We start from the raw sequence: 18,403 nt of genomic DNA, 5'->3' as shown, positions 1-18,403 counted from the left end.
CACCTGAGATCACCAGGTCTCAAATGTGAGCGTGCACCAGAACCACCCAGAAGACCTCTGAAAGCACCGGCCGCTGTGCCACCGCCCCAGACTTTCTGAGCCGGCAGTTGGTAGGGGATCCGGGCACCCCCGATTCTAACGAGTTCCCATGCGATGGGCGATGCTGGGGCTGCTGGACCAGGGACCACTCTGCTAACCGCTGCCTCCCTCACAGGGTGCTGTGAGGCCTGGGGCTGACAGGTAGGTGGCCCCACGCGCGGGATACCCACGAATCACGTGGTGCTGCCCTGACCTTCTCGCTCCCCGCCTGCGCTCCTCGGCCGCCCCACAAGACCGCACACTCTTGCTCCAGCACAGGACCCGAAAGCCAACAAATCAGCCCGGACCAAAGGAGGGAAAGACCTGCTGGCCACGGCGCCCGTCTTCACGGCAGCCACGTGGGAGCCGCAAGGAGCCAGCACGTGACCACACGGTCAGGCCCGGCTACGGCCCGAGGTGAGCAGCCCCACAAGGCTTCTTCCTGCGCCGGGGAAGCAGCGTGAAGGTGAACAGCAGGGCCGGCTGTCCCAGCTGGGCACTGCACACGGGGACCCCTGGGCTGCGGCCTTCCATGTGTTTGCGGCCCCTCCCAAGCCGCTCCTGCACACCTTGCTCCGGGGAAGCCTAAGTCAAAGGAATGGCCTCTGTGAGCCAGAGGAAAGCAAGCCCTAGGTGCACCGCTCAGCGACGCAAGTCAAGGCCGCCTAGTTTCCTGGTTGCCGTCCACGTCTGCATCGCCTGCTGGGCAGGGCAGACCTCCGAGGACAGAGGCCCTAACTTACCGGGTCTGCCAGAGGACCTGGCACGGAGCCGGCTTCACAGCCTAAGGGAACCCGAGCCGTACCGTCGTCCTCACCAGGCACTGGCACGCCATTCAACCATGGCGGGATCCGAGGGTGATGGGCGGGCTAGCCGTGAAGTCGATGATCCTGATTACAGCGAAGTCATCAACATATACTGACCGCGAACTACGTGCCGGTTGTCTCGGCTCAAAGCCTTTGTCCAAAGTCACATCTTGTCTGAAATACGCCAGTCAGAAACTCACACAGCAATGCCCTCTCTGTGCTCCCCCAAGAGGTGCTTGCCGTAGGCCCCCTGCTCGAATGCCACCTCCCAGACCAGTCCCGGCTCGGACACCACGTCCCAGACTGTGTCCCTTTAGTGGGCAGGGATTTTAAGAGTTTATCCTTACACAACCCCCTCACGTTACCAAGAGGGCACGGAGGCCTGGGGACGTTAGAAGACTTCAGGAAGGCCACACGGAATGAAATGGAAAAAGCAACCCATTGATAAAAGAGAGAAAAATGTAGACTTTCCTCCTCTGGTCCACTCACAGGTCGGAGAGCGACAGACCTGGCTCTGTCATCTGGTTTCCCTGTGTCTCTGGGATGGTTCTCGGGCCCTAACACTCTGCTCATCATGAGACTGATTTCCCGGATTCTTGATCCTCCCTTTGGAAGTAATACGACCCATTTGGTTTTCAAGGACAAGAAACCTCATAGATTCTTTTTCTTCTTCTTCTTTTTTAAGATTTATTTATTTATGGGGCACCTGGGTGGCTCAGTTGTTTAAGCATCTTCTTCCCGCTTGGGTCATGGTCCCAGGGGCCTGGAATCGAGTCCCACATGGGGCTCCCTGCTCGGTGGGGAGCCTGCTTCTCCCTCTCCTGCTCCCCGTTTGTGCTGTTAAATAAATAAGATCTTTCTTTCTTTTAAAAAAAAAAAATAGAGAGAGAAAGAGCATGAGACAGTTCAAGTGGAGGACGGGGCAGGGGAAGAGGTAGTCTGAAGCAGGTCCCCACGGAGTGTGGAGACCAACGCGGGGCTCGATCCCCACAGGAGATTATGAGCCAAAATCAAGAGCCGGACGTCCAGCTGACTGAGCCCCCAGGAACCCCAGAAAGCTCCTACAGTCTTACAACACCAAGCTGACAAGACTCCACGCCAGGCACTGTTAAGCACACGCACCTCCCTGACTGGTGCTGAGAGGTAGTCTGCAGTGATGGCTCCAGGACTCGGGGCCGTGACCCTTCGAACTGGAAGAACTAGGAGACCTCGCTAGTCCCGGCCCGTCCTCCGTTCTAGAATGAGATCTGAAGTCACAGAAACAAGGCAGCTCAGGGAAGGCGGCAGCCCCAGCCCCGCGGTGACCATACGCACGTGGGCGCAGACCCGAACGGCAGTGGACTACATGACTGGGGTCAGCGCTGGCCATCTGGGCTGCTCCGGGCTTGCAAACTGCCCGACGGACAGTTCCAAGTAACAGGAGCAGAGCAGCAACTGCGTGGGGAGTGCCCGGCCGTCGGCTCGACTGAAGACGCGCGCTGCCTCGTCCCGTTTCAGTGCGGCGCGGAGACGGCTTCAGCCTCAGCCGGGAAGGTGCTAAATGGAACCGAAGCCTCAAAGACATTCCTCCCGAGCACGGACTGGACTGTGTCTGTGTAGCCTTCGGAGTGAAAATGAGCGGCCGAAGAGGCTTCAGACTCACCCAGAGCCGCGGGCATCAGCAGCGTCTCAAACAGTAACCGGGATCTCTGCAGCCAGAACCATCTCTGGGAACCCGAGGGTCCCTGCTGCCGCGACCTGTGCTTTTACTGTACGGTCACACATGTTCATAAATATCAAGTATTAATAGTAGATATCTAAAATTAGGCATCTCAGCGCCTCAAAAAAGCTCAAAAATGTTCCACTACTGAGGAGCTTTGCAGCTTCGTGCACCTTTGTCAGTCGGGAGGAAAGACGGGACCAGATACGCAACTAGGAGGGAAAAAGATCGAACAGTCACTTCCTGTGATGATACATCCCGACCCTTGCACTGTAAGATCGAGCCCTTCAAGAATAGCCTATGCACTGGCCCTTGGAGGGTCTACTTCTATGTGGATTTTGTCTCTGGTGAATACAGTGGGACACTGTAAATGGGTTTTCTTTCTTTTTAGAGATGATTTTTAAGTGGTTTACGCTCAGCACGAAGCTCGGAATTCCAACCCTGAGATCCAATCACATGCCCCAGACAGAGCCAAGCCAGCCCCAATGTGCTACCCGTTTCCCTGAGGCTTCCAGTCCACAGCAAGGGAAGAGTCGAGTCCTGGACGGAGGGGATTTTCAACGACACTGGAGTCAGGAGCCCTGGCCCGTGTTGTTCAAGTCTACTGCGTTACTTCTTTCAACAGCAAGTTTACCGAGGAGAATTGTAGTGACAATGTTTAGCACCTTAGTGCCCCAACTATTTCGTTGTACACCCCACGGAGTCAAGTTTTGAGGTCATCTCCAGTATCGTGTGGTCATTAACGTATTATAGAAAGCACACGAGTCCTAAAAAAGCATGCATGTGGTCATAAAAACCAAAGTTTTAGATGGACACAAATAAATATTAATTCTAGGGAAAGCTTTATGATTAAGTTAACTTTTTTTAAGCTTGGTTTAATGTCGTGATTTAGCAACTTGAAAAATTCGTTCTTTGATGGGCAAAAGACATGAAGACACTTCAAAAGCACACAAATGGCCAACACACAGATGAAAAAACGTTCAACATCACTCCGCATCAGGGAAATAAAAATCGGAACTACAGTGATACGTCACACCAGTTAGAATGGCAAAAATTAAAAAAGACCGGAAATAAGTGCTGGCAACGATGTGAAGAAACAGGAACCCTCTTATGCTGCTGGTGGGAATGCAAGCCGGTGCAGCCACTCCGGGAACAGTACGGAGGTTCCTAAGGAGTTAAAAGCAGGGCTACCCTACAACCCAACACATGCACTGGGTATTTACCCAAAGATAACTGTAGTGAAAAGGGGCACATGCTCCCCAATGCGCGCAGCAGCCACGTCCACCAGTCAAACTGTGGAGGGAGCCGAGCTGCCCTTCAACAGACGCGTCGGTAAGACGTGGCCCATCCGCACAACGGAGCATCACGGACCCGTCAGAAAGCAGAACGCCCGCCCTCTGCCCGGACGCGGATGAACTGGAGGGGATGATGCCGTGAAGTCAGTCAGTCAAAGACAATTTCCCTACGGTCTCGCTCGGGTGGGAGCAGAACAGCACAGAGGACCACGGGGGAGGGAGGGACACTGGATGGGGAGACACCAGAGACAAACCAGGAGAGGCTCCGACTCCGGGAGACAGACGGACAGACGGAGACAGACGGGAGACAGACGGGAGACAGACGGACAGACGGAGACAGACGGAGACAGACGGGAGACAGACGGGAGACAGACGGGAGACAGACGGGAGACAGACGGGAGACAGACGGGAGACAGACGGAGGGCTACGGAGGGGAGGGGCACGGGGGAGGGAGTAACCGGGAGATGGGTATTGAGAGCATGTGCTGGGACGCGTCGCACACAGCTAATCAATCACTGAACCCACATCAAGAATGAGTAACGTACTATATGCACGCAAACTGAACATAGAAAACTTTTAAAAAATGTGGTTCTTCATTTGACACTGAATTTTAGTAACTGTCACCACTAAAAGATTCCTAAGTAATAAAACGTCTAGAACTTGCTTCAAGAATCTCCAACAAAGGGCGGGCATGGGAGCAGACTCCGCAAGACGGAGGATCGGCACCGGCTCGAGCTGGGGGAGGGGAACACAGCACATCAGACGTCCGTCAGACTCGCGTACGTGGACAGTCTTCTCAGAGGACCCTTTAGGAAAGACGCAAACGCAAGCGCAGCACCGGCTATGCTTCCGCTCAGAGCCGTGCAGCTACACGGAGACCCCAATGTCTCATCCCACCTACACCCGACGGGTCTCGTGCATCCACGAAACCGGCAGTGAAAGTGTGAACTCAGGGAATCTGAAAGAGGGGAAGAGGCTGCAGTCAGGAAGCCTCGGTCCACCACCACCTGGCAGTCTGCAGGTCTGTGTCACAGCCACGTAAGCACTCACCGCCACTAAACCAGACTTAAGAAAGGATAAAATGGTAAGTTCTGTAGGTCTTTTACCACAATAAAAAATTCAGTGAGAACACCACTTTACCCCATTTTGCTCTATCACGCCATTTCCAAGGAACCGTTCCTGGCCCGATTTCAGGCAGGCACGTTTCCCGGGAGACCCAGCATCCGATTCTCCTAGAGCGCGGCACAGGGACTAGGAGGCTGGCTACGTCATCGGATCGTTCACGCCTCTGGTACCCGTGTGATCCTTCGGTTGAGCTTGTCCAAGTGCCAATACTCAGCCACCTGGGCCAGTGTCCTAGGACTGTGCCCAGTACAACCACCCTGGATCCAAGTCTCTCTCTCCCATGCACCAGACTGCCTGGTACATCCCACAGGCACCCTCTCTGTTCAAAATCTTCCAGCCTACGCAGGGAGCTGCTGGCTGTACGACGACATCGCTCAACTCTTGAAAATCACGCCTCAAACCGAATACTGTCAAAGTTTTATTTAATCATTTTTGCTCACAACTGAAACTCGGGGAACTCAAAGTTAACATCCTTGCCTGTGAGCTTCTTATAGACACCAGAAAAAGTTTCAACCTACAAGGAAAGAAAAAATTCATCACAAAACTTTTAAACATACACATCCCGCTTGAAGCCTGACGGTTTTGTGAGGCTGTACCCTGTGTGGTTTCTCCCCGCAGCAACCAGGGACTGGCGAGACAAGGAATATACAAGCCTGGGGACGGGCTCACCCCCCGCGCTAAGGGACCGGGTTCTAGTCACACCCCAGAGCCGGAGCGCGGTGCTCCTCTGGGCCACGCAGACAAGAGTCCGTGAGGGGCCCAGGGGTTGTCCACATTAGCAACACTTCACCAGGAATGACGTGAGGGGACAGTCCTCTCAGACTCTAGCACTACCAAGATCCCACCCCCGAAGGATGTAACAACTTACTAAAAGGAATTCCTTTACTTCTAATTTTCCTATTAATTTAAAAGGCAGAGAATTCCGATTTTCAAAACCACCCCCGCTATAAAACCCGTCGTACAATCTGCAGGGAAGCAGGCAGAGGTTCGGATGGGAGCGGGCGGGCTGGGTCACTCTCCCTGGACCTGGCGGCACATGGAGTCGGGTCCCGCTGCTTCCCCCGACCCCACACAGCCTCCGGCAACGCCGCCGCTTACCTTGTGCTCCACGTTGTTCTGCTGCGCTTTATCCAAATGGACCTTGATGAGCCGGCTGCCGTCCAGTTTCACACGGATTCTCTTGCCCACAATCTCGCTGGGGAACACCAAGTCCTCCAGGATCGCGTCATGCACAGCTGTCAGAGTGCGGCTGAAAGAACGCGGGACAAAAGTAAGACGCTGAGGGGGCCTGCCCTCCGGGGAGCCCCTCCGAAGCCCACACGTCAACAGCAAACCCCAGGTTTCTGAAACCAAACTGACACCAGTTTTCAAACAGGACGCGTACACTTAACGGATCACACGAGAGCCGCTGCCACACCAGACGGGGTAACACACCCCTACTGACTGGTTCCGGAAGCGCAGGATCTGTTAACCACAAAACCGTACCGACGCGCACACACCAAGTCCCAGGTGACCGTCTCCGGGGAACGGAGGCTCACGAGGGCTCCCCCTTTCAGGTGCTCTTTGGGTTTCTCTCCACTCACGATCTCTCAACTAAAATGCTGCAGAAGCTCATTTCCAAAACCACCCCCTCCGAGGCTGCCAAGTTCATGTAGAAAACCTACGATCACCCCACATTACTAGGAAAGACCCTTCGAGAGCTCGCCATGGCCTCCAGTACAGCTCCAAGGCTCCTCCTCGTTCTCTAGGCCAAGGGACGCACTGCTCCTCACCCGCTGTGATGGCGGCCCCACCTGGAACCCTGTCTTCACCCCATCACATAAACGGCCGCAGTGACCTCACTCCTCTCCCATCAAAACCCATCCGGCTGCATGGCAGCAGCAAGATTCGACCAATTCCAAGCGCTGGGGGATCTGCCGTGTCCAGCAAGACGCCAAGAATGAGAGCGTGAAGAGGTGGTTCTTTCCAGTGCTTCCGGACCTACCCCGCCGTGAGAACTCATCCAGAACGCCTCACGCTCAGCAGATGGGCGCTGCGCCCCACGCGTTTGCGGTTCAGATCCGGCAGCTCCCAGTTTCTGGGGGCTCTCAAACACCTGCCAAGGTCTTACTGCTCCACAAGCCCACGGGAAATCCACTTCCCAAAGCCTCCATCACCTTCCAGAAAGCAGATGACAGAGGGCCCGAATGACCTCTGCCACCGCGAGTTACTAGGAAGGCACACAAATACGCAATTTGTCAACGGTCTCCTTTAAAACAAACCCACAGGCCATCAAAGCCAGCCCGAGCATCTCCTCAGATTCCAACATCAGCTTCGACGAGGGGGAGGTCAAGGCCACGCAACTGGGCATCCCCAGCCGCAGAGCTGAGGGCCGCCGCGGAAAGGGGGCGGAAACCCTGCGGAGACGAGAAACCAAACCAGTCCATGCCAGGACCCGTCCACGCAGGAGACGTGGAGGCCTGGGGACGGAGAAGAGGTCGGCAGGCGGGAGAAGCGGCCGAACCGCAGCGCCTGCCGCCCAGAGCCTCCACACAAGGCCCCGATGTGCAGAGGCCACCAGGAAGCCAGGCAAGCCGTCCCCTGAGCGCCTGCGAACACACACGTGTGGGATGGGAGGGACGGGGGGCTGTGGACGGGCCGCTCCGCTGGAGCCACAGCAAGGGTTTGCGCTCACACTCGAAGCAGGAACTCGCCCCCGACAGACCAGACGCTCTTCATGGTCTCCTCACGAACTACCCAGGAAAAGGTCCCCCGATTCTCATGGACTCCAGCTGCCCACAAAGGTTCAAGTACCGCACCGGGCGACTCAAGCTCCTTCCAGGCTCCCCAGCACCCTCCCCACGGGGACATCTGCCCGCAGGGGCCCCATCACGAGCTCCCGGGGTTCGCAAGCCAGACTGGGCGTTAGAAATGCCAGCAGCGCCGGCAGGGGCCGGAACCGCGCCTCCGCAGGCCCTCCGTCCCTTTCCCTCCTTCTGGGAGACGTCGCAGCAGCTGCGGACGCGGACACGGCTGCCCACCCAGCAGCAGAGACGCCGGCCCACGTCCTCCCAGGCGGGCCCCAGGGCAGGTCCCGCCGGGATCCGAGACCCGCTGTGAAACGCCGCGAGGCCCAGCTCAGGGAGCCGACGACGCTGGGCACCCGAGTTCCTGCCGAGTCACCCGCCAGCCGGTGGAGCCTCCGGGACGCGGTGTCCAGCCGCAGGAGCCCCTCAGCCTGGAACACGCGCCTCATCGCTCAGCCTTAACTCAGGGCAGAAGCCAAGCACAGGCCTCGCAGCGCAGCTGCCGGCCCCGAGCGCTCAGGGCCTCGCGCCCAGCAACCGCCGCGGGTCCGCAGCCCCGGCCACACGGAGCGGCGCGTGGGGACACGCAGCGCCGGGTCTGGCCTGCCTGCTCCTGCCCCGGATTCCCGCCTGCGATTTCAACCCATTCGGAGCCACAGGGTCCGCACCTCGGTCAGCTCTCCCGCGCGAGCTGCTCTCCGGTACGACGGTGCCCCGCAGAGGCCCGCGCGGCCGGCAGTCCCGAACGCACGCTCCCGCACGCTCAGCCCGCAGCCCCACAGCCTGACCAGGGCCCCGCGGGACGCGATGAAACCCTCACCTCCTGGGGCGCTTCTGCTTGTTTTTGGTGCGGCTTTTCCGAGTGGGCTTCGGCAGGATCCTCCTCTGCACCGCGGAGAGGAAACCTTCAGGGCGCACGAACCCGGGCCTGCCCCCAGGGACCCCCCCGCCCCCCCACCGCAGTCGGCCCGCCCCCGCCCCCCGCCCCCGGGGCCCGCCCGCCGCGCCGCGCCACCTGCGCGATGAAGACCACGTGCTTCCCGCTGAACTTCTTCTCCAGCTCGCGCACCAGCCGCACCTGGATCTTCTGGAACGACTTCAGCTGCGGGACCGGGACGAAGATGATGATCGCCTTCCGGCCGCCGCCGACCTCGATCTCCTGCGGGGGCACAGCGCGTCAGCTCCGGGCCGGACGCACCGCGGCGGGACCCGCCCCGCGCAGCCCCGCGCCCGCAGCCCCGCGCCCCACCTTGGCGGCCGTGATGTTGAGCTCCCGCAGCTGCGCCTTCAGGTCGGAGTTCATCTCCAGCTCCAGCAGCGCCTGCGGGGACGCGGGGCTCAGCGCGCGCTCGGACGCGGGGACGCGCTCGGACGCCGGGGACGCGCTCGGCCGACGGGGACGCGGGGACGCGCGCGCCCGCCCCGCCGCCCCTCGCGGGCTCCTCCGCGACCGGCGGGCCCCCTCCCCGGCGTCCCGCGGCTGGCGGCCGGGGACGGGCCACGCCGCCGGGGACGGGCCACGCCGCCGCGGGCACGGGAGCCGCGGGCCGGGACGGGCCACGCCGGGCCGGCGCGCTCACCTGGGAGATGCCGGACTCGAACTCGTCCGGCTTCTCGCCGTTGGGCTTCACGATCTTCGCGCTCGAACTGAACATGGCTGCGTCTCCTGCAAGCACAGCGCGTCCCTCAGCCCGGCCCCGCGCCACCCCGCACCAGCCATCGGCGGACACGGCCCGGGTCATCGGCCGCATCCCCGCCGGGGGAGCAGGACCCAGCCATGGAAGCCGAGCTCCGCAACGCGTTCTCCTCAGTGCGACGGAAACTCCGACCGCGAGGAGGCCGCCGACCTACCTTGCTGAGCACGCCGGCCTAGGAAGAGGCCTGGGTCTCGCGAGAGCTCCTCAAATCCCGACGGCGAAACGGAAGAGGCGGGAACAGTGCGAGGAGAGAAACCGGAAGGACGAGAGAAGAGCGGTCGCAGCCTAGACAGTCCCAGGAAGACGCTCCGGGGGACCGGTGCGTTGGTCACGCTCCTCCGCCCGCCGCGTTTCCTGTCGGCGGTGCTCGGCGGGCGTGGCCCGGCAGGCGTCGGGCGGCCGGGCGGGGCCCCGCGAAAAACAACTCCGTCCCGAAGACGACGTTTAGAAAACACTCAGTTAAGGCGAGGACTCGTTTCCCCGCCGAAGCCATGGAAGGAACCAGAGACTCGGAGTCCGTTTGTGCCCGTGGAGAGCCCATGGGCTTCACGTCTGTCGGTCAGGGCGCCTCGGCGGCGAAGCGCTTTACGACGGGACGTGCTTTCAGGCCGTAAACCGTCGGCCGTCGTTCGGCGCGGGCGGGGGGGCGGGTCCCGGACGCGCGCAGGGGCCCGAGCCGAGGGCTCTGTGCGGGGGCCGGACGGGCGCCGGCGCGCGGGGAGCTGGGGGAGGGCGCGGAGCCCCGCTGCCGTCGGAGCTGACCGGAAGCGTGCCCCGCGCCGTGCCGCTCCCGCGCGGACGTGGACTGTGGCCCGAGAGGACCTGAACCGAGCTTCCCGGGCGCTGTGTGACGTCCGAGCTCTGCGGGGCGCGGGGAGGTCAGGTCGGCCCGCGCGGGGGCGCGAGGGGCTGGAGGCGCGGGGCCTGCGGCCGCGGCCAGGACGCGGTGCTCGAGACCGCCGTGGGGCGAGAAGGGTCAGGACCGCGGGGCGCAGAGCCGCCGCGGGGTCAGGACCGCGGGGCGCAGAGCCGCCGCGGGGTCCGCGCGGCCGGTTGCGGCCGCCGGGGCGGGTGCGGTCGCCGCGGGCCCTCGGACGTCAGCGGGCAGGTTTCCGGAGCCGCGGGCAGCTGCTGCCGGGAGAGGCCGTTCCTTCGGGTCGGGTGAAGCCCGAGTCCCGAGGCCCTGCCGACGCGCTCCGGGGCCGTGCGCTCGGGGCGACCGCCGGCACGTGGCCTGCGGGGACTTCCAAAGGAATTCCCGGGGCTGCGGGCGGCCAGGCCGGCTTTGTCCGCGGCAACGTGCGCAGGCGGCCAGGCCCCCGAGGAAAGCCCCGTCCGCGTTTCGAGGACTTGGCGGCGGCCGTCAGCGGCGGGAAGCTCGTTCCCCACCTCGAGGGGCCGGAGTCGCGCTCTGAGAAGTCGGCGGTGTGGGAAGAGGGAACCAGCCCGAGGTGTGGAAGAGACGGAGGGACCGCTTGCCGGGGAGAAGAGCCTCCCGGACGGACTCCTGGCGGCCGGTTCTCCGCCTGTGCCCGCGGGGCTTCATCGGCTCGCGGTCCAGTGTCCTCGCGCCGCAGGGTCAGCAGTCACTGTCCCTACGGGCCAGCCCGAGATGCCGGAAACCCTGCGCTAGGTGACGGGTCCTGTTGCATTCGTCCGCTTTCCTTTCAGGATTTGACTTACTTATCTGAAGAGCCTGAGCAGGGGGAGACGCAGAGGGAGACGCAGACTCCGCCCGGAGCGCACGGCCTGCTGCGGATCCATCCCAGGACGCAGGTTCATGACCTGAGTAGAAGGCCGGTGCGTAGCCCACGGAGCCGCCGGGTGCCCCGTGTTCATCCTGTGTCCTTGCAAAATGAAGAGGCGACTTCGGACTTGCTACAGAGAGAAAAGTAGAGCTGCTCCTCCGGTCTCACGGGCTCACCTGGGCGAGTCCTGAGCAGCGTCTGAACCTGGGGGTGTCCTTGCTACAGGCCTGGCCTTCATCCCTGCCGCACCGTAGCGAAGGAGGGAAAGCATCGGCCGTCACAGGTGTGACGTTAGCATTAGGTTTCTCTGTGGCTGTGCTTGATCAGGTTGGGGAAGATCCCCTCTGTCCCTGTTTTCCTGACAGTTTATCGCCAGGGATATGTCAGCTGTGTTTTACGCATCGATCAATAGGATCACCTGGGTTTTTCTTCCTAGCCTGTTAGTATTGTGGACATTAGCCCCTTTTAAATGAGCTTCTTCATCTCTGAACATCTTGCTTTCCTAGCACACGGTAACCCGGGCTAGTTTTATACCATTCTCAGACCTGGGATCAACCTTTTCTCCAAAAAGCCTTGGCTCCTTTTATTGGAAAAATGGTATTAGAGACCAGAATTTTGGCACAAGGGTACCTCATGAAGGTTCTCCTGAGGACGCCTTGGTCTTCATAACTAGTATGATGATCTTCAGTAAGTGTTCTTAAGTTCCTATGACTAGGGCACCTGGGTGGCTCAGTGGATTAAAGCCTCTGCCTTCAGCTCAGGTCCTGATCCCAGGGTCCTGGGATCGAGCCCCGCATCGGGCTCTCTGCTCAGCAAGGAGCCTGCTTCTTCCTCTCTCTCTCTCTGCCTCTCTGCCTACTTGTGATCTCTGTCTGCCAAATAAATAAAACAAAAATTGAAAAAGTTCCTGTGACTGATTATTAGTCTTCCTTGTGTATCTATAACCTTATCGTTCTTTCCACGAGGGGAATAAAAAAAAAAAACACATGTCACAGAACAGCAATTTTACATCTCTTACACAACCCTCTCTCCTCCCTCTGTCCCTCCCCCCCAACACTTGCATGTGTATGTTCTCGCTCCCTCAAATCTCAAGTCCTAAATGTTGGGGCACCTGGGGGGCTCAGTGGGTTAAACCTCTGCCTTCAGCTCAGGTCATGATCTCAGGGTCCTGGGATCGAGCCCAGTGGGGAGCCTGCTTCCCCCCCTTCTCTGCCTGCCTCTCTGCCTACTTGTGATCTCTCTTTGTCAAACAAATAAGGTCATGAAAGAAAGTCATAAATGTGGAACTGGAACTTCGATTTCTCAGAAGACTTTGGGTAAACGTAAGTATTTAATGCTAATCCAGTTGAAACTTCCTAAAGCCAATTAGGGATGTTAGGAAGTATGATCAGAGTATATAAAGTCAAATTTTTAAATACCTGGGAAATATGTTATATATTATACCTTTAAATCCTATCTAGCATTTCAAGTAGAAATTTTCCCATAGGTTTACATTATTTTCAGATTGTCTGAATCCTGCTAGAATTGTTTCATAAAAGACACCAATATGTGTAAATTATAACACAATGTAATTGCAATGAGTCTCGTGTTTTACATCACAATTACATAAATCTTCAGCTATTTAAAGAAAATGCTTACTTGAAATCAAACATGTCATGTCCTGAATTCCCCAACTATGCATTCATTTGTCACTAAAACACAAAATTAATATTTTTTAAAAATCAGTGTTTCTCCAATTTTAACATGCAGAGGAATCACCTGGTAATCATTGGAAGATACAGGTTCTGATTCAGAAGTTCTGGGCTGGGGCTCCATATTTTACAGTTGTAACTTGCCCCCAGATTATGCCCTTGAGATTGATCCGGGACCACAGTGAGTAACAAGGGGCCAGATGTCGAGAGGAATTGCAGTAGTAACGGGAAACCAAGAAAGATCCCTTTCAGCATGAAGGAAATGAATTAGGGAATCTACAGTTTCGTCCTAGAGGAACCAATAGACTCTGCCCGGGTGGTTCTGGTCCAGGACAGAATATTGCAGGTGTGGGGGTGCAGTTAAACACCAAAGATATGTTCCCCTTTTTGTATATTAGCTCTCCATTGCGTAAAGTCCCCATTTAAAGGGACCCCTGGGGGGGGGGAGGGTGTGTAATGTCAGCACCTGAGGCAGAAAGCTTAGAGGTCAGACAGAGGAGCACACCCAGACTGCAAAGCTGCTCCTTTCCACACGGCTGCTCCCCGTGTTACTGATAAAGTGACAAGAGTTACCGCAGAGTCCTTGTAAGTAAAACAAATTTATGGACCTGTCTGACCGATCAAGAATTAATGGATTGAGGGCGCCTGGGTGGCTCAGTGGGTTAAGCCGCTGCCTTCGGCTCAGGTCATGATCTCAGGGTCCTGGGATCGAGTCCCGCATCGGGCTCTCTGCTCAGCAGGGAGCCTGCTTCCTCCTCTCTCTCTCTCTGCCTGCCTCTCTGCCTACTTGTAATCTCTCCCTGTCAAATAAATAAATAAAATCTTTAAAAAAAAAAAAAAAAGAATTAATGGATTGAATTTAGCAAAAGATTTCATTTCTCCCCACCACTTACTGCCAGGGTTTTCAAAATCATTACCCGGTGGCAGGTAGGGAGCATGGGAAGGAAGTGAAGTCGGAAGCCTGCGACGAGTGTGAAAACCCACGCATAGAATGAAGCAAGGTCACTGGCTTCTGGAAGGTCTCAATCACTCTTCCCATGTAGCAGTGTCTGACCTATCATTGGGTGACCTATCAGGTGGATGAGAGGTAATCGTTCAAATACGAATATTTAAGATACAGAGAAGTTCACTTGATTTTTATCATAAACTGATAATCTGTTCATCTTCAACATATTTCATCAAAAGCAACATCACTCTCATGAGCCTTCATGAAACATACAGGATGAAAGAAGGAATGTGACATTGGGAACACGCTAGTGTATCAGACCAGATTAGAAGCTGCATGCAGTGTTCACAGCCCCCCCCCCACACACACACATGGCGTCATTATCTCCAGTTTTCAGATGAGAGAACAGACTTGAGGCAACTCATCGAATGTATCCAGGTAGTAAACTGTAGAGCTGGAATTTGCTGTCCCGGGTGTGTGAGCTGCACAGGTCAGGGCTGGGGGAGAACGGGAGGGGTCTGGGGGACAGGATTCACGCACTCCAGTGTGCTCAGCCTGTGCACTCCACAAGTCCCACAACCCTTCCGCGGGGCTAGAACACCAGTAACCACACCCCCATTACCAAGGGCCTGCGGAGGTTGAGGAAGGTGACTGACAGCCCTGCAGACCTGCTGGTCCTCCGCTACCACACATTGCTAGTATTGTTCTTGGTAACAGGTCATCTTTAGGGAGATACCAGGAGTCCTTGTCTCTGGAACAGACTGCAGTTGAAATGCCCTCTGCCCAGTAACCATGTTCCTGGGGCCCCATGGGGGCATTTCCTGCAACTGTTCAGACTGAGACTGGGAACCACCCACAACCAGTAGGAACCTGGGTGCCTGTGTTAGGGGCGAGCAGGGGGCAGGGGCGTCCCCCACATGTGTGATGCTGAGGGGCTTACGGTTCGCGTCCTTCTCCGAGCAACGGTATTTGCAGTTACCACCACGCCGTGGTCATCATTATCTTCCTAACTCACTCTTCTAAAATCAGTCATTAACATCTAAAAGAATAATTTGTTAAACCTTAGAAAGTTGTTGGTTTAGTTTTTGCTTTTTTAAAAAAGATTTTATCGGCAGCGAGAAAGAGAACACAAACGGGAAGTGGGAGAGGAAGAAGCAGGCATCCCGCCGAGCAGGGAGTCCGACGCGGGGCTCCATCCCAGGACCCTGGAATCGTGACCTGAGCCGAAGGCAGATGTTTAACGACTAAGCCACCCAGGCATCCCTAAAAAGAGTAAATTTCAATCTTCAAAGCATCGTTGAAATTCAGTAAAATATTTAATGTACAAACTAAAATCTGCTCTTCATTGTTATTTCTGTCATCTCTACACCCCACATGGGGCTGGAACTCACAACCCTGAGATCAAGAGTCACACACTCCTCCCACGGAGCCAGCCAGGTACCCCCAAAATCCGTCACGGCCATTTCACTAAGTTAGAACACAAGTGATCACAGGAAATGACACAGTGAAGTAAGGCAAGTTCCAGTACGACTTCTCTGTCTTCACAGTCACTGAGCTGCCCCTGCTGGCTTCAACAAATGATCCAAATGCAAGAGGACTCGGCACCTAGAGCTGCACCCAGCCGTGCCGCAAGACCAGAGCCCCTGAGCCGTGCCCTTGTCGGGGAGTGCATGCCTGCGGGAGCCGACTGGGTCACTGCGAGTTCTCGGGAGTACTGAGATGAGGAACTGACCCTGGTGGCAAACCACACCTCATCCAGATTCTGGATGAGCCTGACTTCTAGGGGGTGACTGTCTTAACCCCAGGACCTCAGGGCGTGAGCTGTAAGATCCTGAATGCAGCAGGTGATCCTTGTGCCCCATGGGTGGCTCAGAGGGGATGGAGTCTGGTGGGCTGCTGTCAGAGTGGCCAGGCCCATGGAGAGAACCCTGGCTCTGGGGCTCCACCTCTCTTCCTTGATGAAAGGCAGCAAAATGAGCTCGCTGGCTTCTGCTCTCACCTTACGGCCCCCGGATTCCTCACTGATGCTGGTCACAGCTTCAAGTTAACAGCGAGAAGATTGCGGACCAAGTTCCAGTACCAGAATTAAGTTGGTGACTTTGGGCAAGTCATCAAAAGCTCCTTGAGCCTGCCTTCTCTGTCAAATAAACCTAAGGTCTGCCAGGACTGGGGTGGGAAGCAGAGTGCCAGAAATGAAGCAGTGCGGCCAACTACGAGGGGAGGGGTGTCCTCAACCCCCGGGCGGGGGCGGGCTGCCAAAACACACACTGCTGAGCTCCCCCCTCACTTCCCCTACTCTGCCACAGAGCTGGTGGAGTTCCAACCCTGCTGCTGTGGGGCAGGACCCAGAATTCCCATTGCTTCCAAGCTCTAGGTGATGGTTTCATGGCTGGTCTGAGGGCCACACTGTGAGAGCCATGACAGGTTTACCAGGATGGGTGCTGGGCTGGGGCCTGAGTACTGGCCACAGCCCTGCCTGTCTCCACGGCTGTGGGCAAGGTACTTGATCACTCAAAACCTCAGCTTTCTCATCGGAATACAAGATGACGTTAGTACCGCCCTGTGAGGGTCGACGTATATGGCTGTGCGCATAGAGTAGTACTTGGTATAGTGCCTGGGACATTGAGCTGGCTGCCCGAGCATCTGCTCTGACGGTAAAAAGTGATTCCACAGCGTCTGCACACTGCAGGTAGCTAATGAACAAAAGTGTTTCTTCCAAAGCAACGGATGGCTTCATACACTTACGTATCCCAAACTGCACATTTTGGGAAATCCTAATGTGTTTTACAGAAGCATGTTATAGACTGGTAGAAATTTTTATTCAAAAATACAATTTGCATGCAAAGTATAAACAGGAATTACAAGCACAGAGTTTGAATATATTATTTTTCATGTGTTCCTATGTTGATCTATAATTATTTTCTAGGTCAGCAGTTCCAAGGATGTTGGCCTCAGGACTCTTGAACTTCTAAAAGTTATCGAAGACCTTGGAGAATTTTTTTTGTAGGTTATGACTAGTGATATTTACCACGTGGAACATAAAATGGAGAAAAATTTTAAATTATTCATTAAAACAGTAAATGCACCTCAAGTTAATATAAGTAATATGTTTTATTAAAAATAACCATATCCGGGGCGCCTGGGTGGCTCAATCCGTTAAGCGTCTGCCTTTGGCTCTGGTCATGATCGCAGGATCCTGGGATCGAGCCCCACATCGGGCTCTCTGCTCAGCAGGAAGCCTGCTTCTCCCTGCCTCTCTGCTACTTGTGATCTCTGTCTCTCTCTGTCAAATAAATAAATAAAATCTTAAAAAAAAACCAAACAAACCATATCCCCTGCCCCCAAAGTGAGAAAAGTAGCAGTGATTTACGTTTTGCAAATGCCGGTAATGTCTGATGTGGAGGACACGCCTGTCTACCTTTAGATTACGGCTTCCTGCACGCATGTGTAACTCACGGAGTATACGTTTTCATTTATACAAAGGATGTCCTATGTCCACGTGGGGACTTGCTTTATTCAGTTAGTATCATACTGCTAATAATTATCCATAATTGTGTCAGTGAAACCTAGTTCACTCATCTGGAATGCTGTCCAGTCTCACTGACTTCTGGGCCGGTGCTCAGTGCCGTCTTGAGAATGGGCCAGCGTTTGCCCAGGATGGGTAAATCACATCCACTTGGAGCCAGAGTTTAAGATCGGAAAGATTTTCAGATGAGCAATTGGTTAATGAAACAGCAGAAGAAACAGTTTTGGAATTATAGAAAGCCACATGGGCAATTTTCTTAACATATTCAGATATAACCTACAACTTTAGCAGGATGATGAGTGCTCTGTGATAAAGGACCCCAGCCAGCCAGTTTACATGGAGAAAAAAGTGCCAGGTGCATCTGACCCCAGGATCAAGCCAGCGGGAGGGGCAGCACATTGACAGGGGTTCAGCCTCCTCTTCCCCAGGGCAACACGATGGGCACAGCTGTGTGATGACCGGTACTTCTGTCAGCAGTTCAGAGCAGACTGGCTATGCCAGCTCAGAGTTTTAAAGTGAAGACTTCTGCTTTCCTCCCACTGCCCCGATCTTCTTCCCGTCAGCCTCCGAACCTGGAACCAGGTCTTCCAGTGCCATCTGCGTCCCTAACCGACCCTGTTGCCACCCAGACAGGATGAGCTTGTGATGTCTCTGAGGAAAGCAAGTCTAGAAATAAACTGTCCTAAGTGTAGCCTGAGCTGACCCAGCGGCCACCGGTGCTCCACGGCCTCGAGTGAAGACAGAAGGAACTGCAGTAAAAGGAGGGGCTGCTGTCACCCTGAGACCCTGAGAGCAGGGCCATCTCCGGGCTTCACCGCTACACGAGAAGATGTATCATGATCAACCATTAATGATTTTTAGGGACAATTTTTAAATTATCCTTTAAGGTTATTTATTTCTTTAGTAAGCTCTACAGCCAACACAGGGCTCGAACTCAGAACCCAGAGACCCGGAAGCCCACGCTCTTCCGAGTGAGCCAGCCAGGGGCCGCGGGACGGCTTCCTAC

General features: G+C 56.0%; 1 protein-coding gene across 2 annotated transcripts; it reads right to left on the bottom strand.

Annotated features, from left to right (window-relative positions):
- Positions 1-5,408: 5,408 nt before the first annotated feature.
- Positions 5,409-9,805, bottom strand: RPS7 (ribosomal protein S7). Of its 2 annotated transcripts, XM_082746342.1 has the most exons (7): positions 9,641-9,805; positions 9,370-9,455; positions 9,039-9,110; positions 8,805-8,948; positions 8,610-8,674; positions 6,102-6,252; positions 5,409-5,517 (listed from the first exon to the last, which is right to left on the bottom strand). In XM_082746342.1, exons 2-7 carry the CDS (start codon positions 9,442-9,444, stop codon positions 5,440-5,442), a joined length of 585 nt encoding a protein of 194 aa, XP_082602468.1. In that variant the 5' UTR covers positions 9,445-9,455; positions 9,641-9,805; the 3' UTR covers positions 5,409-5,439. The 2 variants fall into 2 exon arrangements, with proteins under 2 accessions (XP_082602468.1, XP_082602467.1); XM_082746341.1 differs by lacking the exon at positions 9,641-9,805 and having other exon boundaries at positions 9,370-9,628.
- Positions 9,806-18,403: the final 8,598 nt, after the last annotated feature.

This window comes from Mustela nivalis (assembly GCF_964662115.1).
Source record: "Mustela nivalis genome assembly, chromosome: 8".
Lineage (NCBI taxonomy): Eukaryota > Metazoa > Chordata > Mammalia > Carnivora > Mustelidae > Mustela > Mustela nivalis.
Note: the sequence above shows the minus strand (reverse complement) of the source record. Positions and strands in the feature narration are given on the sequence as shown.

Excerpts from the sequence above, each read along its gene's own strand:
- RPS7 (XM_082746341.1), bottom strand. The coding sequence starts at position 9,540 with ATGCGGCCGATGACCCGGGCCGTGTCCGCCGATGGCTGGTGCGGGGTG. Across the intron at positions 9,111-9,369 it reads TCGAGTCCGGCATCTCCCAG|GCGCTGCTGGAGCTGGAGAT; the intron begins GTGAGCGCGCCG and ends GCGTCCCCGCAG. Across the intron at positions 8,675-8,804 it reads ACGTGGTCTTCATCGCGCAG|AGGAGGATCCTGCCGAAGCC; the intron begins GTGGCGCGGCGC and ends TCCGCGGTGCAG.